Source organism: Pistacia vera, unplaced genomic scaffold (assembly GCF_008641045.1).
Source record: "Pistacia vera cultivar Batoury unplaced genomic scaffold, PisVer_v2 Contig529, whole genome shotgun sequence".
Taxonomy (NCBI): Eukaryota; Viridiplantae; Streptophyta; class Magnoliopsida; order Sapindales; family Anacardiaceae; genus Pistacia; species Pistacia vera.
In genome coordinates, this window is record NW_022196367.1 from 277,002 (window position 1) to 300,488 (window position 23,487).

General features: G+C 32.7%; 1 protein-coding gene across 1 annotated transcript; it reads right to left on the minus strand.

Moving 5' to 3' along the window:
• Nucleotides 1–17,500: 17,500 nt before the first annotated feature.
• LOC116107193 (ER membrane protein complex subunit 10) lies at nt 17,501–22,081 on the minus strand. The gene is made up of 8 exons (XM_031393497.1): nt 21,724–22,081; nt 20,806–20,868; nt 20,615–20,710; nt 19,791–19,838; nt 18,897–18,968; nt 18,695–18,753; nt 18,278–18,368; nt 17,501–17,945 (listed from the first exon to the last, which is right to left on the minus strand). Exons 1-8 carry the CDS (start codon nt 22,036–22,038, stop codon nt 17,787–17,789), a joined length of 903 nt encoding a protein of 300 aa, XP_031249357.1. The 5' UTR covers nt 22,039–22,081; the 3' UTR covers nt 17,501–17,786.
• Between the last annotated feature and the right edge of the window lie 1,406 nt (nt 22,082–23,487).

Here is a 23,487-nt window from a genome sequence, read left to right on the forward strand (position 1 = left end):
ATTAAAGAAAAAAAAAATGCTATATTCTATCTTCTAAATTTATATTTTGCATAAAATTTATATTCTTTCAACTTAATTTAATTTCTTTATTTGATATATTATATGTTAGGAATGGCTAAAAAGTTCTTATAATATGAAAAGTAACCAACCATTATTATAATGACGGACATGATTCTTAATATCAGACGCCATTTGTGATTTTAAATCAAAGCATCGTCAGTCTTAAATCAAAATATAAACATAAATGAAAACCCTTTTAAAGGGCCAAAAAGTAATTTTGTCTCTTTACATATGAGTATAAAAAACATACATACCCAAGTGAGAGAAACACAGAAGCAGAAAAAATTGACCGAGCGACAGAGAGACTCAACCATTTCGATTCTTGATTAGGGTTCTGGTTTTTAGCATAACCATCACCATGCATAGAAGGAGGTTAGTCCGCTATTCACTATACATTTTGTACATGTATTTGTTCTATGATCAATAAGTAAATTGTTTCCATTTTTCATTTTTTCATCAAACTTTATTAGTTTTTAAAATTATAAAATTTGATTTAAGTGATTTCATACTTCATAAAATTTCTTAATAAGCTTATTTGAAACAAATTTCTTAAAAATTTAACATATATCAAAATTTACCTTCTTCAACAATTTTTTGTATATTCATTATGTTCTTCAACTAATTTTAAGACAACAAAATACTATTTTCTATTGTTTAACACTATATATAAAACCACCTTTGTGAATTTTTTATGTGATATATTATATGCTAGAAACAGCCGAATATAAAAAAAAAATTCTCATAATATGAAAAAAGTAACCAATAATTATCATTTATTGACATCTATTTATAGATTTTTATTATTACACACTATTTGTGATTTTAAATTGGATAATCGTATGTCTTGAACCGTAATGTTAAATATAAAGAAAAATCCTTTTTGAGGACCAAAAAGTAATATTTTTCTTTACATGACTATAAAAAGCATATTTATTATGTACTTTAAATAATTTTAAGACAGCAAAATGCTATTTATTATTTTCAACATTTTAATTAAAACCTATATTTGTGCACCTTTATTATTATTCTTCTTAATTTTTTTTTTAAATTTTTTTACCACCAATTAAAATTTTGGGTAAATTTATGAAAATCCTTAACATTGCACTTAATTTAAAAAAATTACATCAACTTTCAAAATTTTTAAAAATCCCCTTAAGGTTTTCCAATTCGCCCAAGATCTCTCTAATCTCTATTATCATCACTTTGTCCCACAACGAAACTTGTATTGCTCAAGTAAATCATTTTTTTCGCATTAATATATGTGCATCACTAGAAATAAATGACCATAAAGATGCTTTTTAGATGAATATCCGATATAAATAGTTTTTTTAAAATAGAAAATTTTAATTCTTACTATCATACATCTAAATATGCGAGTTTTTGCTCTATTTTACAAAGTCATTATGTTTCATGTTACTAGTATGACATTGATAGTACCAATCTTCGTTTTTTTTTGTGTTGGTACTTGTAATTGTAATAGGCCACCTTTATCTTGCTCGATTCCTGGATCAATTCAAAGGAACATGCGATACTTAAATCATTTGAGAAGAAGGATAAGAGATTTGGAGCAAGAAGAGGCTGAATTGTCTCAAACATTGAACATGCTCTTGGTATATCAATTAATTACCTTTCTTTCTTAATTAAATTTTATTTTAATTTAATTGTTCAAGTGTTTAATTACAATAAATTAAGTTTAATTTGCTAATAAATCTTTTCCTCTGTGTAAATTAAACAGGCTGATGTGGATATGAACATTGATGAAAATAATGGTCTTAGGGTATTTCAGCAGGAAATTGATCAACAAGTTCAGGTTCAAGATGGTGAGAATTAAATTTTCTATTAAATTATAAAGTTATTTAATATTGCAATTTAGTTTCCATGAAATACTAAAGTAATTGATATAATTTGTACTCTGATGGAAATCGAACGGCTAAAGTTTAATGGAATTTATTTTCTGTTTTTCATTTTTCATCAAACTTTATTATTCTTATAATGTTTGATATACGTTACTTGATACATGTTATTTTTTTTATATATTATAAACTTTGATTTGAGTGGTTTATTAAAATTTCTTAATAAGTTGATTTGTTATATATATATATATATATATTCATATTCGTTTTTTGATAAGCATATCATGAAGTTTTTAATGTGCGGACCAAGGGCGGCATCCAATTGCTCATTTCACAAACATTAAAATTAAAAGTCATTTTTGTACGTTGGCAAATCTTATTCATATTGTAATTCAGTGAAATAGACATTAGACAATTGTAGTAGTATATAATCTATAATTCTGATAGAGAGCCTCTTTGAGTTTACGTATTATAATTATTAAACATTTAATTTTATTAGTATCTTTTTCTTTGTTATATAAAGCACTTCTTTGAGTTTTAACATACTTCATAATATAGCTCAATTTTTATATTTATATTTATAATTTTTTCATATTTATGTTTTAATTTATAAAAAATAATTATGGGATCACAAGTCAAACCTGAACCCTTCTTATTTAATCATCCAATATTATCATTACATAAATATAATGCATTGTTTGAAACTATACTTTGGCAGCTTTGAATCTTTCACTGCAAGAAGAAATTATGCAATTAGGGGTGTTGGTTGCCCAAGATGCCCAGCAACAAGCACCATCGCAGCGAGAGCTAGAGCTAGAGTCAGAACCTAAGCCAGAGTCGGAGCCATAAACTGAGGTAGAGCTGGAGCCGATCAGGAACACTGGTCGTGGCTCTCTGCCGTCAACGAGCGGAAGTGCTGGGGTGGATGAGAGTACTAGTCCACCAGAAGCAAGGGGGGCATAAGGAAATTAAGAGATGAGTATTTGGTGATTTATGGTGGCCAATGAAATTGAAAAAGATAATAGTAATGGATCTTTGCATGAGGTAGAGAATTAAGGCCAAAACTTTATCTTATAATTCAATTATGTGGATTTAATTAAGGAAAAAACATTTATATGTCACTCCATTAGATGGCTACTTCACTTATAAGTTTACCAAATGTTAATTCATTGGTAAGCATCAACTTGTGCTGACAACCAGGCCATGTGTCATCTCATAGGAGAGTTACTTCATGTGCAAGACTAACCCAAGCCGTGTGTCGCTCTCTGTAAGAGTTACTTCACCTGTAAATCTACCAAAGCAGTAATATATAAAGAGGTCTCTCATGCTAATGAAATGATATTTGAACACATTATTATTTTGATGTAGAAACCGCTTTATTTGTCCTTAGGATTGAGATCCCTTGCACTTACAAAAACACAAAAAAAATAATAAAATAATAATGGACGTAAGATTTGTACCTTGCATTAGAACCATTTTAAAAATTCTTTGTTCTTTCTATTTATTTATCATTTTAGCATTAGTCCAATACTAAATTACTTGTTTATCACAAACCCTTACGTAAATTTTCCCACGAAATTTACATATTTCTCGTTGGTGTGGAAAATCACATCAATATTTTAGCGTTAGAAGGAGGGCTTTGTAGAGCTCTTCAAGTTTTCTAACAAAATTGACTCGATTTTCCTAGTTCATTTAACACCAATCATGACACGCGCCACCAGGGCCAATTAAAAAAATAAGGTTGTTGCCAACCAGGCTGAAGAAGCTTCCACTAGTCACCTGAGGACAACCTCTAAAGAGCACCCTCCACTCGGATTGGAGAGCGCACCAACTGTTTCAAAAATAGACCCGCAAATAGCGAACTATCTCGGGACACTCACCACCGCCCTAAAAACGCTAGTACAACGTCTGGATGCCGACCCAACAATGATACCAAGGAACCCAGCTCCTAGCCAGCGAAATGTTGTCCAGACGGTGTTTTGAGTCCTAAAGTTAATTTTTGAGTCCGTACTTGGTTGGCGTGTTTGGTTCGGACGAAGCACACAAATTCCTACAGAAGTCCATGATATGGATTATCTATTGGTTTTACATCTACAAGTTCTTATAAAATCCAAAAGAAAACAAAAATTCCATGGAGAAGTCAGTGTGTAACTACAGGATTTTCGGCCTCGTCCATCGCTAAATCCTACCTGACATTGTTACATTACGCCAAAACAGAATGGTGTTGATGCATAATTAAATAGCAACATCCCGAGATTGTTTTAAAGAATTCTATCATTTCTTTCTTTTTTCCTCCGGAGTTGCTGGCGAGTCAACGACAAAGTCCTAAAGCTATTGGTCTCTTTTTTGGATTAAGAGCTCATTTAGATTCGTAGTTATGGTGTGATTATAATTGTAAGACATATTGCATAGATTTCAATGCTGTTAAATTGTTGGATAACGTTTACTTGCAGAAAAACCATATTTATATTTCAAAAGTACCAGGGATTAAAGCTGCAGCTTTAGAGGAGAGAAGCTTGAGTTGCTTTGTATAATTTTGTCTCCAAGCTTAATAAGAAACCACCTAAGATCCATGAATTATTGTCAAAAGAAAGTTTTACATCGATGGGGTTGTGTCAGAAAACTATTAATTTTCGAAAACATTCCAATTCATTTCAACCTAATACATCGTAAGAATCTTTATCTTCGTTACTTTAAAAAACGAATCATGTATCAAAAAGTCTGTAGTCATTAGATTCTTTTTCATTTCGTTTAATTATTTCTTTTTTGGATATCGGTGCATTGCAGGGGAAAATCTGAGGAATTGTGAATCAAGTTGGTGATATGATCCCTTTTGATTAATGCTTCCTAGAGCTTGGTAATATTATCACTTAGGTTGTGATTTGTTGATTTGATTGGATGTTATTTCAATGTTTGTAAGCATTGAAATGAAAAGTCATCACAAATTTTAATTTATACCATATTAACCACCTCTAGATAGTTGACTGGTCGAATAGCGATTCTTAGGTGTATTACTCAAGAAGTTTTGAATTTGATTCCCCTTGGTTGCTAATAGGAATAGCCACTAGAGGTTTACCTGATCTCTAACTTTAGGGTTCCGAAGGATTAGTTGAGGTCTATGAAAACTGGCCCAAACACTGTGAGCTTAACAAATTGAGAGGATTTGATTTAGGGATTAAACATGAAAAGAAAATTGTTTCTCTATTGATTGAATGAATTACGAAAATACAGAGAAAGTTTTCTTTATACACAGTTGCATTTGGTAAAGTAAAACAATAGCTGCTTAAAGTGGAAGAAGGAAACTATTTGAGTCTTCAAAACGGCATCACTTTGGTCAAATTGCAAACAGATCATCATACTCTAATTTTTGACTTTTTGGTCCACATGCCCACTCAAGCTAGACTTTCCAGAGTTATTTTGGTCTTTGATTCTTTGGTTCACATGCCCACTCAAACTGAACTTTCCAGAGTTTTTCCACCTTGTAGAGTTCATACTCTCATTAGCTAATATGATAACTGAGCTGCTATGATCTTCATCCGCACTCAAACTACAATAATTTGGTAACCCCAGCACTGCAAGAAGTTGGAACTTTGGAACTACCCTTATTCTTACTTTACTAAGGACAAATATCCCAATAATAAAGCAGCATCAACAAATCAGCAAAAGTTCACTCAATGTGAATGATAAGCATGAACCAAGAAAGAGGCAGGTAATTGCAACCATAACCAATGAGTTAACCAAATTTAGAATTGAATTATTACTGAGATAGAAGAAAACCAAATTTAGGTTCACCAAAAAATAGCTTTGCACAACTTAATGCAACTCCGAAGTAAGTAAAAAACTTTGTTTCACCAAAAATGCAGCTTTGCACAACTAAATGAGCAGAATTTTTCATTCAGCAGAAGTATTTTCATAGCTGAACCATTTCAGAGAGAAACCAATGCAGCTTGAGATACTATAGATGCAATTCAAGATCAGAAGTTTTCGGGCAACAGAAGTGTTCTCATAGTTGAACCATTTCAGAGAGAAACCAATGCAGCTTGAGAAAACTGAAGTAAAACAAACATTTTTTTTTGTTTTTTAACAGGTAATTGAACCATCACCAATGCTTGAGAAATCCTGGACAAGGAAAAATATATTAGAAAAACAAGCCAAGAAGCAACTAGTTAGGATAGGAACATGAATAACATTAAGTTTCTCCTTTATTTCTTGAAATTGAGCAGTTGAAAGTGCTTTGGTCATGACATTTGCTATCTGCAGTTTTGTAGGTACATATTCAACCAAAAGTTGCTTAACCAAGACTTGATCTCTTATATAATGTACATTAATCTCAATGTGCTTGGTTCGGGCATGAAATACAGGGTTGGTAGCCAAAGCTCCTGCACTAAGGTTATCACACTAAATGACAGGTGCTTGAGTGAAGTTAATACCCAATTCAGAGAAAATACTCTTTAACCAGGCTACCTCAATTGTTGTATGAGCTAATGCTATATATTCATCCTCTCTAGAAGACAAAGCCACAACTTTTTGCTTCTAGGAACTCCACTGAATCATATTGGGACCCAAGAATACACAAAAGCCACTAGTTGACCTCTTATCATCAAGATTGCTACCCCAATTTGCATCAGCATAGCATTCAACACACATTGATACTGCTAGTTTGAACTGAAGCCCATGATCTTGAGTTCCTTTAAGGTATTGAAGCACTTTTTTGCAAGCCTGCCATTGAATCTCGGTTGGGGCTTGCAAATATTGACTTAGCTTATTAACAATGAAGCTAATGTCAGGTCTTGTAAGAGTAAGATATTGCAAAGCCCCCACTGTGCTCCTGATACGTTTACAAGTTCTAAAACACTTGTAAACATGGGTGGACAAGGAATTACAAGTTCTAAAATACTTGGTAATTCAGTTTAATTGAAGAATTTCACTCCAAGTCCTAAAACACTTGGATTGTGGAATGTGGAATGCAATGGAGAAAATTTGGCCCAAGCAAGTTCCAAGGAGGGAGAAAGTCCAAACATTTCAGCTCAAACCATTCCAAGCCCAAGCTCAAGAAGGGAAGCTCAAGCCCACCAAGAAAGAAGCCCAAGTGTTGAAGTGGTCCAATCCGGCCTAAGTCTCATTCCAAAGGGGAAGGTCCACATGAACCCTTATTGGATCCATTTGCATGATTCTCAAGGTCCAAACTTTTACACCCTTATTAGTAGACTTAATTAGGGTCATTGATCAAGTTTTGATCTAATAAAGTAAACTTATTTCAATTAATGGGGTGGTTAAAGACGTAGATCCTAGAATTAGGGAATCATGTCTCTTTTGCATTAAATAGCCATGGCCTTGCTTTTTGAATGAATGGCTTGTAATATTAGTTAAGTTTATTTCATTTTAATGTATTTGTCAATTACTTTTTTATCCTTGTATTTGCCTATATAAGGACAACTATTTTCATTGTAACATTTAGCTTTTGAAATATATGAAAATTGGTTTATCCATTTGAACTTTTGTGTTCTTGAGTGTAAATTCTTTAGCCAAGTCTTAGCAAGAGATTTGGTGGTGAATTAATTCAAGTTGGTGGAGCAATCCTTTAGGCTTGAAGTGCTATTACTTATCTTGGTCTGAAAATTGCAAGTAAGTGATTTGAACTCCAATATTTGTGTTGGCCAAATTTTGCTTGGATTTGTGGTATGTGTTGTGTTGTATTTGTTGGAAATAGATCAGCTCCTATACAAGGTTGGATCTTTAAAAGGTTCACTATCTCTAGAAAAGAGTTTAATCCCCTTAGCTAAAGGAGTTGGACAGGAATGTGCATTTTCCATTCTTGTTTTAACTAGCAGATCAAGGATATACTAGGTTTGTTTGAGATGAATTCCTTGATTGTTTCTTGTGGCCTCTATGCCAAGAAAGTAGTGAATTGATCCAAGAGTTTTGAGAGAGAACTGATCATTAGGATCTTGAATTAGCTTGTGAATAAACTCCTTATTTCCATAAGTGATCAAGATATCATCAACATAGATGAGAATGTAAGTCACATGATCACCCATCTTCAAAATAAATAAGCTGGAGTCTGACATTGAGTTGCTGAATCCTTTAGCAATTAAAGCTTGCTTCAATTTATCAAACCAAGCCCTAGGTGCTTGTTTAAGCCCATTCAAAGCCTTTTGCAATTTGCACACAAAACCAAGAAATTCTGGATGCTCAAAACCTTCAGGTTGTTTCATAAAGACATCTTCGGTTAATGTACCATTCAGAAAGGCATTATTAATGTCTATTTGTTGAATATCCCAGCCATGAGTTATGGCTAAAGTAAGGACAATTCTAATGGTTAAAAGTTTTATCACGGGGCTGAAGGTCTCAAAGTAGTCAAGACCTGGGGTTTATTGAAACCCCTTTGCAACTAGCCTTGCTTTTTATTTTTGGAGAGAACCATCTAAGTTAAATTTGGTTCTAAAGACCCACTTATTTCCTACTATATGCATATCATCATTAGGAGGGACTAAGGACCAACTGTTGTTTTTAAGTAAAGCAGTGAACTCATTTTGTATGGCTGCTTGCCATTCAGGGGAACTCAATGTTTCTTTAACAGTACAAGGTTCAGGAATTACAGTTGGAAAGGAGCTAAAGGTAAGTAGAATAGCTTTGGATGGTGGAGGATTTTTGGATTTGGCTCTAGTCACCATTGGATAGATGTTTTGAGTAACCTACGGAACATTAAGTGTAGAAGGGGACTGTAATGAACCTATAGCAACTTCAGGACAATAGGATGAATGAGAACGGCTAGGAATAGTCTGTGGTTGGGCAGTGAGATCAACAATAAGAGGACAACCTGAAGAAAAATCAGATTGACTTGGAATGGAGTGTGTTTGTGTAGTGAGATCAACTACTAAAGGACGGATGGGAAGAGAATTAGATGTGGTATGCATTGTGTTTGATTGGGGATGGCGCAAAGAATGTGTATCTAATTATTGAGAGGCCAAATTTAGTGAGTCAAAAATTGAAATTCAATTAGTCTTACCAATTGCTGAGCAGAGACTAGGACTAGCACAAGAGACTGCAGCAGGACAAAATTAATCCTCCAGTAGGAGTTGTATCAGAAGAATCCAAGTGTTTTATAGACACAAAAGGAAAATTAACTATAGGACTAGTAGACTGAGGTGCAACTGAAGTTGTAGGAGCAGAAGTGGATAGATTAAATTGTGAGGCAAAAGGGAATTCTGACTCATTAAACTTGACATTTGGAGTGACGTAATTTTTTCCATTTTGACTCAAGCACTTGAATCCTTTGTGAACTAAGCTATATCCTAGAAAAACACATTTTTCAGAATGAAAATTGAACTTATGCTGATGATAGTCTCTTAAGTAAGGATAACAAGTGCAACCAAAAACTTTCATTGTAGAGTAAAAAGGTAGACTGTGAAACAAGACTTGATAGGGTGAGACAAAGTTTAAAATAGAAGAGGACATTCTACTAATTAGAAAAACAGTTGTATCAAAAGCATTCCACCAAAATTGTAAAGACATGGACACATGTACAAGCAAAGTCAAACCTGTTTCTACAACATGTCTATGCTTTCTCTCACTCCTACCATTTTGCTGATGCACATAGGCACAAGAGTGTTTAAATTGAATTCCAGAATTAGAAAGGTAAGATATAAGTCCTCTATATTCAACTCCTTAATCAGATTGTAAACACTTAAGTTTTGTGTTAAATTATCGTTCAACTAAATGGTGAAACCTTATGAAAACTGACCTAACTTCACTCTTGGTTCTCAAAGGAAAGAGCCAGGTAAATCTGCTAAAGTAATCAATAAATTGAACATAGTATCTAAACCCTTCAAATGGCACAATAGGGGTTGGTCTCCAAACATCACTGTGAACAAGTTCTAAGGGTGAGGCAACTCTGGATTGAGAAATAGGAAAGTTATTCCTATGCATTTTACCTAGGTAACAGGCATCACAAAAAGAGAGTGAAGATGAACCAGTTTTGGGTAATGAAGATGACACCTTAGGTATATGAGCCATATTTTTGTTGAACACTTCATTGTGAGGATGTCCTAACCTTTTGTGCCAAATTGAAGCAATATTGTCACTGGTTTTACCAGTTTGAGACACTAGGATTGCAGGTTGTGACATATGTGTGGAAAAAATATTAGGTACAAAAGCAAAATTCAAATTGAAAGCAGATATATCAGGCAAAGTATCATGCAAAGTATTACAATGTATATGATCAGGATATAATGTGGCAGGAAAGCTCTCAGCAGAAAATTTAGCAGAACTGACATTATGACGCATATGATCAGAATTCGAATGCATGTGATTAGAATGAAATGCAGCAAGAAAGTTATCAACAGACAAATTAGCAGAACTAACATTAGGATGTATATGATTAGAATTAGTAATAGTGTGTGTATAATCAGAATTTAATGCAATAGAAGTAGGCACAGTACAATTAGACAAATCTTCAACTTTATTAATGAAAAAAGAGTTACAATTATTGATAACAGGCTCAACACTACTAGATTTAGCTGCATTTTCAGTACATGACATAGGTTTGGACTGAACAGAACTTGTTGGGACTGTATTACAATCGGAACTAACAATATTATTCTGAGTTTCAGAGCACAACTAGGCAGGAGACTTAGAACAAGCTAAAGAGACATTAACTGAAGGAAATTGTGAAGAGGAAATAAAGATAGGAGACAGGTTCAACTGATACAATCCGGCCTTAGGATGTCCCTGCAATAGCACTTGAGTGGTAACCTTGTCCTTAACCACACATCAATAAGTAGAAAATTCAACAACAACGTTATTATCCTTACTAAATTTAGAGATACTAAGCAAATTTTTAGTTATACGGGGAACACATAAAACATTTTTCAGATATAAAGACTTGGATTGCAATGTACTAGGCAAAAGGGAAAAACCAACATGAGAAATATTGAGAAACTCACTGCTATCGACCTAAAGCTATTTAGGTCCATCATAGTTTCTGCTTACACTCAATTGGTTAAGATCAGAGGTGACACAATCAGTTGCTCTAGAGTCCATATACCAGGCTGGATCTTGAATTAAGGTTGAGGGAAGATGAGTAGTGCTAGGAGAAACAGGGCTTGAATTTGTTAAAGGATAAGGAGTAGCAAAGTAAGCTTGACTAGCAGCTGAGGCAAGTGTTTGTTGACCAGGGACAGTGAAGGCTGAGGTGCATTTGCAACCAATTGTGAATGGTTAAAGTTTGGTACTGATTGTTGTTGTTGTTGATAACCAACACCACCACCACCAGTTTCGTACTTTTGATGTCCACCATATAGAGAGTTAGATGGATAGGTGGAGATATTAACGTGTTGGTTAATTGAAGGAAGAATAATACCAGCTTGATAACCTCCATGAACTTGACTACCAAAAGGTGGAGGAGAACCATTATAGTTTGAACTATATTGGTGGTAACACTGGACTACAGTGTGACCAATCTTATTGCACACCTAGCAAATAGGTTTTCCTTTTGGATTTCCTCTGCCTCTACCTCGTCCAAAAGAAGAGAAACCAGATGGTCTAAAGGTTTGGTAAGGTACTCCATACTACCCAATATTTGCTGAGGCATGAAACTGATCATTTAATGTAGAGATATTGGGAGAGGGAATTCCAATGTGTGAAGGATATTGGTGATGCATGAGATGGTTGAGAACATTTGAAACAGGTGGAGTATTTGAAGGAAAAGTGTTTGAAGGAAAAGTATTTGAGTTTGGTGTGTGTTGATGTAGAGGAATAGATGGTGAGGGTACTGATGTCAATAAAACATTACCATGAATAGAGTGGGATCCTAGAGTGCTAATTGCAGCCATATTGATAGAGCTATTAATTGAATTATTCAAAAAATCAGCTGAATTGAACCTTTCAATCCTTATTTCATACTTTTGCAATAGGTATTGTGCTTCTTGTAAAGTGATCGAATCAAATTTAGACTTTATCCATGATGTGAGGTTGATGATTACAGCATCAAACTCAGGACCAAGGCCATTCAAAATAAATCCTAGTAAATCTTCATCAGAAATAACTTGGCCAGTACTGGTAGACAAACTCTCGGTATTCCCTTCATTCTTTTAACATAATTACTGATACTCAGATTTTCTTTCTGAGTATTTTGAAGTAATGTTTTTAAGTGAAGAGCCCTGGATTTAGAGTCATTTAGGAATTCACTGAAAAGAGTTAACGAAATTGTAGTAGAAGATTGGCATTTTGAGACAATTCCAAACATGCACCCCGAAATAGATGCTAAGAACCAAGTTACTAAAAACTTACAGTTCTTTTCCAGGAAATGTAAGCAAAATTGACTTTCTCCTTTGACCTAACTTCACCTAATTCACTCGATTCTTTATGATCTGATGCAATTAAAGGTACAGTACAAGGAATCAGACCTGTCAAATGGTCTTCAAGTTCATGAGCTCTCACCACTAAAAGGATTTGCGATTTCCAAAAGCAGTAATTATCTCTATAGTTGTCTTTGGTTAATTTTGGAGTGACAACTTAAAGAATCGTTGGAAAGGCTGAGCAAAAGGAGCTGGAGGAGTGAATCATTCTTTCAGAGCTGGTGTCGGAGTGATTAACATATGAGATCTTTGCCATTGACATTAGTAGTTGGCTCTGATACCATGTGAGCTTAACAAATTGAGAGGATTTGATTTAGGGATTAAACATGAAAAGAAAATTGTTTCTCTATTGATTGAATGAATTAAAAAAATACAGAGAAAGTTTTCTTTATATACAGTTGCATTTAGTAAAGTAAAATAGTAGCTGCTTAAAGTGGAAGAAGGAAACTATTTGAATCTTCAAAACGGCATCACTTTGGTCAAATTGTAAAGAGACCATCAAACTCTAATTTTTGACTCTTTGGTCCACAGACACCCCTGATCACCAAAAAGAAAAGAGACCAGGGGTGAAGCTACATGCAGGCCTGGGGTGGCCACCCCAGTCCCACAATTTTTTTTCTTCTAATTTTATATAGAAAAGTATCATTTTTGTCCCTTTATATTTTTTTTTTCTAGTCACTCCAGTTTCTGAAATATACACTTTGGCCCCCATATTGTATCTTCCTGATACCTCACTGACCCCTTCATTCATTCAACTTAAATTTTGGCCCACCAAAATAAATTTTGTGGCTTTACCCCTAATTGTGACCAACTTATGACCTAGTTAAGTTCATGACAAATTGACCACAAAAACACCATCCCATAAAGTTTTTTACTACGAATTTTTGTAATTTCATGATGATTTTTTTACAGTATATTTATGAAAATCTTCAAAATTAAAAAAAAAAAAAAAAATCTCAAGGAAAGTCCATTTTGTGTGTGTATATATTTTAGTGGTCACCTCTATTAGCAACTAAGAGAAATCAATCTCAAGACCTCTTGAGTAATACACTAAAAATTTGTTAGCACCCCACTCGGCCACCCAGGGGTGGTTCATTTTGTTATATATTGCCTAAATATTTTTGTACATAATGGGCAAAATAAACATAATTTATTGTAACAATTATTATATACCCTAGCACATTACTTTCACTTAGCTTGAATAAACCTCACTCTTGCTAAATATGGTTTAGACAATAATTTTTTTTTTCTTTATTTAGTATAAAAATTCTTATTAAGTTGTAAACAATAAAGATAAAGTTTTCTATACTATTTTTATCCCTATCTTATAAAGTATTTTCATTATCTTTCTTGTACTTTTACTTAAATTAAGCCATTTGTATTATTGCTCATTATTATACTTTGCTAGAAATGACAAAGCCACCTTAAATGTTTCTGCTTCCCTTTTACTCAATTAATTAATATTAATGTTTTATTTGGAAATTTATTCTTTTGGTTCTTACCATATATAGATGTTTTATATTATTATTTTTTCAATTTATATAGAAAATATATTTCTAAACAATTCAGGAGTTTTTATTAATACTAAACTTTCTATTATTGGGCTGAGATTAATAACTCGGGGGGGGGGGGGGGGGGGGTGTTGGGTGTGGTGTGGGGGAGATTGGGGTTGGGGATTATATATTATGTACTTCAAGGAATTAAGACAAAAAAAAAAAAAAAAAAAAAGCAAAAGCTATATTCTATTTTTAAGTTTATATTTTAATTTGCATAAAATCTATATTCTTGCAACTTAATTAATTTCTTTATCTGATATATTATATGTTAGAAACAGTGAAAAAGTTCTCATAAAAAGTAACCAACAATTATTATGACTGACATCTAACCGTAGATTCTTATTATCACATGCCATTTGTTATTTTAATCAGAGAATCGTCAATCCTAAATCAGAATATAATCATAAATGAAAACCCTTTTAGAGGGCCGAAAAGTAATTTTGTTTCTTTACATATGAGTATAAAAAGCATACATATCCAAGTGAGAAAAACACAGAAGCAGAAAAAACCGAGCGAGCGATAGAGAGACTCAACCATTTTCAATTCTTGATTAGGGTTCTGGTTTTTACCATATCCATCACCATGCATAGAAGGAGGTTAGTCTTCTATTTACTAAAAATTTTGTACATGCAATTGTTTTATTGATTAATAAGTAAATCATTTCCATTTTTCATTTTTTCATCAAACTTTATTAGTTCATAAAATTATAAACTTTCATCTAAGTGATTTCATACTTCATAAAACTACCTTTGTGAATTTCTTTATGTGATATATTATATGCCAGAAACGGTCGAATAAAAAAAAAAAAAATTCTCATAATATGAAAAAAGTAACCAATAATTATCATTGATTGACATCTATATATAGATTCTTATTATTACACACTATTTGTGATTTTAAATCGGAGAATCGTATATCTTGAACCAGAATGTTAAATATAAAAAAAAAAAAAAATCCTTTTTGAGGACCAAAAAGTAATATTTTTCTTTACATGAGTATAAAAAGTATATTTATTATGTACTTTAAATAATTGTAAGGCAGCAAAATGCTATTTATTATTTTTCAACATTTTACATAAAACCTATATTTTTGCACCTTTAAATTTGAAACAGCCAATGCAAAAAGTTCTCATAAAAAGTAACCAACCCTTATTAAAGATTGACATTTAATTGTTGATTCTTATTATTATTCGCCATTTGTCATTTTAAACCAGGGAATTGTCCGTTCTAAGCTAGAATATTAAATATAAAGGAAAACCCTATTAGAGGCCGAAGAGTAATTTTTTACTCGATTTGTTTTTTTCAAATTTTGTTACTCAATTTTTAATGATGTTTATCATTTGTTATATATTGTCCGATACACTATTTTTTTATGTCAAAATATTTCTTTTTGAGTGATTTCATACTGCATATAATTTCTTAATAAGCTGATTTGCAAAAATTTCATTCACAATAATAATAATAATAAAATTAGATGAAAATTTACCTTCTTCTTTATTTTATTTTTTTAAATTTTTCCTACCACCAATTAAAATTTTGGGTAAATTTATGAAAAACCTTAACATTGCAATTAATTTTAAAAAATTCCATCAAGTTTCAAAATTTTCAAAAACCCCCTTAAGGTTTTACCCAAGATCTCTCTAATCTCTATTATCATCACTTTGTCCCACAAAGAAACTTGTACTGCTTAAGTAAATCATTTTTTCGCATTAATATATGTGCATCACTAAATATAAATGAACATAAAGATGCTTTTTAGATGAATAACCGATAAAAATAGATTTTTGAGAATAGAAAATTTTTATTCTTACTATCATACATCTCAATATGCTAGTTTTTGCTCTATTTTACAAGTCATTACGTTTCATGTTACTAGTAGTAAGTTGATATTACCAATCTTCGTTCTTTTCGTGTTGGTACTTGTAATTATAACAGACCACCTCTATCTCGTTCGATTCCCGGATCAATTCAAAGGAACATGCGATACATAAATCATTTGAGAAGAAGGATCAGAGATTTGGAGCAAGAAGCAGCTGAATTGTCTCAAAGATTGAACATGCTCTTGGTATATCTATTAATTACTTTTCTTAACTAATTAATTATAATTTTTTTAATATAATTGTTCAAGTGTTTAATTACTATAAATTAAGTTTAATTTGCTAATCAATCTTTTCCTCTATGTAAATTAAACAGGCTGATGTGGACATGAACATTGCTGAAAACAATGATCTTAGGGTTTTCCAGCAGGAAATTGATCAACAAGTTCAGGTTCAAGATGGTGAGCTTTAAAATTTTCTATTAAATTATAGTCTAATAGAAATCAAATGGCCAAAGTTTAATGGAAATTATTTTCTATTTTTCATTTTTCATCAAACTTTATTAATCTTATAATGTTTGGCATACGTTGCCTGATACACGTCACTTATTTTTATATATTATAAACTTTGGTTTGAGTGATTTATTAAAATTTCTTAATAAGTTGATTTATATATATATATATATGTATGAGTTTACATATTATAATTATTAACATTCAATTTTACCAATATCATTTTCTTTGTTATATAAAGCACCCTTTTGAGTTTTAAAATACTTCATAATATAGCTCAAATTTTTATATTTAATATTTATAATTTTAATATTTATGTTTTAATTTATAAAAAATAATTCTTGGATCACAAATGAAACCTGAACCCTTCTTATTTAATCATCCACTATTATCATTACATAAATATAATGCATTGTTTGAAACTATACATTGGCAGCTTTGAATCTTTCATTGCAAGAAGAAATTATGCAGTTAAGGATGCTGGTTGCCCAAGATGCCCAGCAACAAGCACCACCGCAGCGGCAGCCAGAGCTAGATGCAGAACCTAAGCCAGAGCTAAAGCCAAAACCTGAGCCAGAGCTAGAGCTGGAGCTGGAGCTGATCCAAAACACCGGCCGTGGCTCTCAGCCATCGACAAGCGGAAGTGCTGGGATGGATGAGAATATTAGTCCACCAGAAGCAAGGGGGGCATAAGGAAATTAACATATGAGGATTTGATGAATTATGGTGGCCAATAAAACAGAAAATAAAATAATGATAGACTCTTTGCATGAGGTAGAGAATAAGGCCAAAACTTTATCTGAGCTTTTGAATTTTATTTCAATTATGTGGAGTTAATTAAGCAAAAACAATTTTATGCATGTACTATTTGAAGTATTTTAAAATAATATTTGCATGTTCTATTCAAAAGGTTTATTTATTTATTGACATGATAATATTATGGGGTCGATATCAATTATTAGGTTAATTGGTGAAATGTGAAACCCATTGGATTAGTTAATATCAAATTATTTATGTAAATTACTTGAAAAACCATTTAAATTTTTTTTTTCTATAAATGTTTTTTTTTTTTTTACTCAACTGAAAATCGAGTAAATTATTTTGAAAATTTTTGATAGCCTGTTAGTGAAAAGTCTTTTGGTATTTAAAAAAAAAAAAAAAAAAAAAAAACAATTTTAGTCAAAATAAAACATTAAACACTTTCTATATAAAAAAAAAAATATTCTAAATTTTTTGATCCCGAATGGTATAACCTTCTTAAACCCTCCATAATTTTGAATATCTTATCTCAATTTTTTATTTTTATATTGTTGGATTAAACCAGGTTTAAAAAAAATATTCGATAAAAGAATAAAACAAAGACGGGCTTAAACCATTTCAACCAGGAATCAGAATTACATCAAACATCAAAATTCTGGAAATTTTCCAGAGCTTTGCTCATGAGAAAGTATTGAACACAATATCTTATGGCATTTGATTCTGTTCGAAAATGCGATCAATCACTCAGAGATTTACAACACATGAATCTATCTATAATCCCATCTATTTGGTCATATAATATCTTAAAATCGGTTGATCTTTCCTGGGTTAACTAATGGTTATATCCGAAATGATACATGTGAGCAAACCTATCATCTTCTTCTCACAGCGGAACTTGCCCCACGTTGGATCGCAGCTGCTGGCTGCTGTCCCTGGCCACCTGACTGACCTGCAGCCTGTTCCTCAGGCAGATTCATGGCTTGTGTTATGGCATTCATGACTATGAGTCCAAGGGGAATCAGGTACATCCACTGAAAAAAAAATGAGAATGAGAATGAGATCGAGAATAAGATGCTTTCAGAAATGGTTTCAGAATTATCTTTGACAAAATCTGAATCAAAGCGAAATGATCAATTTAGGAACCATATTCGGTCAGGATCATTATTTTAAAGAGATTAACTAGTATACTGTAACCAAAACAGGAATGATAAATGTTAATGTTGGCTAATCCACTTTTGCCTAAAATTCCAAACAAAACCAAAAGCGAGAGTATCATTCAGTCCATCCGTTCAATCAGTTCAAGAGCAGAGTCATAAGTTTGGTTGGATGTTTGAAGAAAACAATCAAGTCTGTGAATACTCACATATTTAGCCCAGAAAGACCTTTCAGGTGGAGGTAGGACTTCACCCTCTACGTTCTCCCCACCAAGTATATCTTCGGCAAATATAGGAGCTCTACAACAAATGAAGCACAAGATACTTTAGCATTCAACACAATCAAATAAAAGAAATAGGTAACCAACACTTAAACAGCTCCAATGGAGTCATGGATGCAAGCATTCTCACACGCACTCACAGCACTCACATACATATTTGCATATGAGAGTGAATATGCATGTATGATTTTATTTGATCTCAACAATTTCAACAGCACACACCAGTAGAGTCGATTGATGTTAAAGCAACAGCTTTCCAGGTTTTTTTTGCTGATTCGTTAATAGTGCCATAGTGTAAGCTAAGCTATAATGTAAAAAGACGGATCGTGCAAAAATATATAATACCTTTGTGCCTGCTCAGGATTCTTCAGTACTGTGTGTGAGTTAAAGGACCACTTTGCAGGCTGAAACATAGAAAGCAAAAATGTAGGTAACAATGAACTCATGATGCTGAAGGTCTTCAATGAAAATCACAACTAGAAATAAGGAAATTTAAGTAGTTAGATCTAACTCATTCATTTGATTAACAAGTGGGGCGCTTGCTTACAAGTTTCAATTGCCGAGGATATGAGCAAGCCCCAAAGGCACCATAATTGACAGCCAAGATATTAGCACCTTCCTGCAATAGAAAAATTTTGAAAAGAGGAAGCATGTAAACAGTTACTGAAATTATAATATCATTCAACCGTTGCAGAAATTTAAAAGTAAAAAATGTGAGAAATTTTATTTAGTACAGTCCACATTAACAACACAGATATAGTTTGGAACTATAGCCATATACAAGCAACTTTATATTTATTGTTCAAATTTTCCTTCAGAAAGTGGAAAACAAGTAAGAATATAAAACTGATTTACAATTTATAAATTGATGAAAAATATGCTCAACATAGCTAGAAAATAGTTTGCTTGTAAACATAAATGGCTTAATCTCAAGTATATAGCCTACATACACAAGTATGTAGCAAATACATAGGTGAAGCAAGAGTTAGAAAGAAAGTCCCACTATTCTATGACAAATTTCTGTAACTGTATTGTATATAAATTTTCCCCTTCCCTTATTATTAAATCCATATGTAGATTTATAGTCCACTGATGCACATATCTCAATCTCTTCTTTAATATAGTCTAATAGTTTGTTATCAAAAGAATTGGAAACAAAGTCCATCCTATAATAAAATTAGTAAATCAAACTTACAAAAGCATTTGATAGTAAAGAGACACCAATATCAAGATGTCTCTTATCATCCTCGTTATTCTAAGGTCATATTTTTTCGGTGTTTAAGAAAATTTCTGACTCCATTATCAATATATTCTTCATTCCTTCTGGCCATCAAACATCATACTTCCAAAAGGAATCAAACATTCCAACATAAGGGAATCCAAAGAATATGACCATGAAGTGTTTAGAAAAAGAATAGTAAAATGGCAAGTTAACCATTACCATGTGTATAACAAAATGCTCATCCAAACCCTCCTGTGGAAGACATCTCTGAAATTGAAGAGAAGGGAAGTTAGAGCTGCATGAAATCATCATTGAGACAAGCATATGAAGATTTTGGTTTTCCTCTCTCTTTCAAGGGGTGGGAGGCTAGACAGGGTAAAAAGAACAGAACCACCAGAAAAATACAACAAAAGTAGACTAAACATAAATTTAAGATAAGGTTAACGGTTTCAAAACTTGTATTTCATCCCGGGCTAACATGTTATCAGAACTTTATTTTCACGACCCAAACAAAATTTTTTGACCCTCTTTGGCAGGAAATCTGGAAAATGCTTAAAGTTCTTTAATCACATATTGAACAGTTGGACAGATAATAGATTTTAAAGATTGAACCAAGAAAAATAAAAAGAATAGCAACAAGTAAAACATAGAATAGATCATGCCATCAAACAAAATATTATCGTTTTGTTGGAGTGTTGGCATCCAAGGATTATATACAAGAAGCATCATCTGCCTTTCCATCCATCCCCTCCCCCCCCCACAACCAAAAAAAAAAAAAAAAAAAAAAAAAAAAAAAATTGCATACAACTTGTGTCTTGTGGAAACTATGAGTTTAGACTCCTTTTCTTTTTGGACAGACATATTAGGAAAACAACTAACCAATCAGAAGATGCCAGTGCCAAAAGCAAAAAACAAAACAATGATTTCATCTGTGAAGCATCTGGTAAATTAACGCAAGCAGATGAAAGTATAACACAACCTAATTGGCTAATAAAGGTTAAACCATTTGAATATAAAGCAATAAAAATGATTTGTCAACTTACTGCTTTCACAGAAGAAATAATGTAATCCCTACCAGGAGGGCTTAAAGGATTGGATGGTAATCTTATCCTATAGAAGTCATCATCTTGCAGCAGTTTCTGCAAAAACAATACAAACATATTTCAACATTATAGATGCCAACCTGTGAAGAAGCAAAGAAAGAAAAGCAAGATGTTGGAGAAAGCTAGATTACTTCAAATTTCTCCTTCTCCACTCCTAAAAACTGATTTCTTGAAATCCGCAGCTTTGTAAGCTTCTGTCACCAACAAATTTCCACATCAATCAGAAACTGATCCACTTTTTTTCATGTAATAAGAGAAATTTAAGATTGTGATAGTCAACAGTAAAAGAACATTTGAGCCTGACATGCTCATCTAAAATATTTCACTTAAAGATCATATCTTAACAATCAAATAAAGAAGAAACAAAAGACAGCATCAGTCATCACTAACATTTCATTAATAGTCTCACCTACAATATCTCCACAGTCTCCCTTTCCCTCTATTCTCTCACAGGAGAGCGCTTTCAGGAAGCAGAAAATTCATGGCTTTTGACAACGTAAATAACCCTAAACCTCATGGGATCAAACCATATTATCTAACCCAATTAACCTATCCATGCTTACACGAAAACACTCTTACAAGACCTGATCTAACTTCTTTTGACCTCTCACTCTCCCTCCCCAATATCCAAATCACTAACCAGTGTTTCTTCATTAAGACTCCCAGTATTATAATAATATGACTCCAACTGCTTCATCTACAAAACCCAAAACAAAAACCAGCTTATCTTCTAAATCCGTTGTCCCATTTTACTCCAATTATACTGCAAAAATAGTAACATTTGACCCCCACAACGTTACCAGCCCAATTACAACCCTTAAATCAAGGTCAAATTTTTTTTTTTTTTTTTTTACCAGTAACTTAAACGAGCCGATAACAACATAGTATCACCTTCATATCTTCTACTTCTCAATTTAGTAATAAAGTTGACATTTTTAGGTTACTAAAATCCGGATCCCAGTAACGGAACCGTGATTAATTCAATTACTCTACAGTGAGCATAAAACGACAAAGGAAACAGAAAAAACGACGGAGCGCGAGAGACAGACCTGGCCACCGTGGCTGGCAGTCTTGAGGCGAGCAGAGAAAGTACCAGCAGGTGTGAAATCGGAGTCACCGAAAGCATGTTCAAGAGAGAATTGAATCTTGGAGTCCGAATCCGAATCGGACAATCGTTTCCGGGTAGTGGTGGTGGTGGATCGAGTGGTGGCCAGCTCATGGGGCTTGACCTGAGGCTGGGCGGGCTGGGCCCTGCCTTCAATGCCGAACTCCTCGTCGTCGAGGAGAAGCTCGTCGGAATCGAAAGCCGAAGAGGAAAGGAACAAAAGAGTGAAGAAGAAAGCGAAAAGAGAGAGCTTCTTCATTGTTTTTGTTCTTTTCTTTGTTTAGTTTAGAGAATGTGCGTTTGTTTTTTGTAGTCCAAGTCTCTTGGATGGTTTATTGATGGAGAGGGGCATTATTGTAATTTAATAATTTAGAGATCGTTAAGCTTATAAAAATTAATTTTTTTTAATTTTTTTTTTTTTTTTTTTTTTTTTGTGATCCCGTTAGATTCAATGTAATGAAACAAAAGTTAAACTACTCCTGTGTGACGAGTGGTTCTATAGAAACTTGTAAATGTATTATTTAAAAGATCTCGAGTTCGAGTCTTTCTTTAATTGTTAATAGAGGTAATCATATCCGATCTGTAATTTCAAAATCCAAAAAAATTAGTTAAAATGTATGTAAGTGGTTCGGAAACCCTCGATCATAAAAACAAGAAAAAATTAAATTGTGATGAGATTTTAAGTGAAAAGATTTGAGAAGCTATATTGAAAAGATTTAATGATATAGATAATAAAAGACATTTTGAATTTTTGATAAACTAAATACTTTTTTTACATTTTTGAAATACAACAATGCCAAAATAGTTAGTTGTTTATTCAAAATAGTCCCTCATTTTTTGTTTGACTTGAACTTTGAACTGGTTGTCTAAAATCATATCATTTATTTAAAATATATTTTATATCTTACATGGAACTCTTCCCGACCAATAGTTTCAAGATCCTGAAGGATTAGTTGAGTTATACACAAATTAATTAAGGCACCCAATCAACAAAATATATTAACTAATAGATACACATTTAGGAATAAAAGTGCCAGTTTCTCAAATTTAGGGGAGACTCATTTCCACGCCAAACCTTAGAGGTACCATGAAAATTATGGTTGTGTTTGTTTTATCATTCTTATCCTACCTAAAATACATATATTTGTTTTAATATTCTCAAAATCTTATTATATTAAACTATTTTAACCCTCTTAATTTAATTGAATACTCTCTACAATAAAACATTAAAAATTAATAAAAATACTCTCTTTCACCTGTTGACAACCAGATTTTTGGCCACATCTAGTTGTCAACGACAACCAAGAGATGACTGTGTTTGACAACCAGATGTGGCTTTCAACGGCCAAATCCTAGCCGTAGATCTGACATTTTTTGACTAGATTCATGGTGGTCGAAAAAGGTCAGATCGAAGCATGATCAACCAAATTCAACCAGTCGTGTGCTATTATGGTGACTTCCAGCCATCTTCCGGTGGTGGTAGCCGACTGCAAATATTTAATGGGTGAGTGGAAGTATTTTTGTTAATTTTTAATGTTTTATTATAGGAAGTGTTTATAAATTAATAAATCTAGAAGGTGTTTTGTTAATTTTAAATCATATCCTCCTAATTATAACCCAATTCAACTTTTTCAAAAATACTACTCACAATACTCTACTAAACACATCTGTGACAATCCTTTATTTATGGTATCAAAATTATAACCAA

What these genes read in the sequence shown, in the direction of transcription:
- LOC116107193 (XM_031393497.1), bottom strand. Translation starts at nt 22,038, where the DNA reads ATGAAGAAGCTCTCTCTTTTCGCTTTCTTCTTCACTCTTTTGTTCCTT. An exon ending in TGGAGAAGGAGAAATTTGAA is followed by an intron (nt 20,711 to 20,805) that starts GTAATCTAGCTT and finishes TTGTTTTTGCAG; the next exon opens with AAACTGCTGCAAGATGATGA. An exon ending in TTATTTCTTCTGTGAAAGCA is followed by an intron (nt 19,839 to 20,614) that starts GTAAGTTGACAA and finishes CTTCAATTTCAG; the next exon opens with AGATGTCTTCCACAGGAGGG.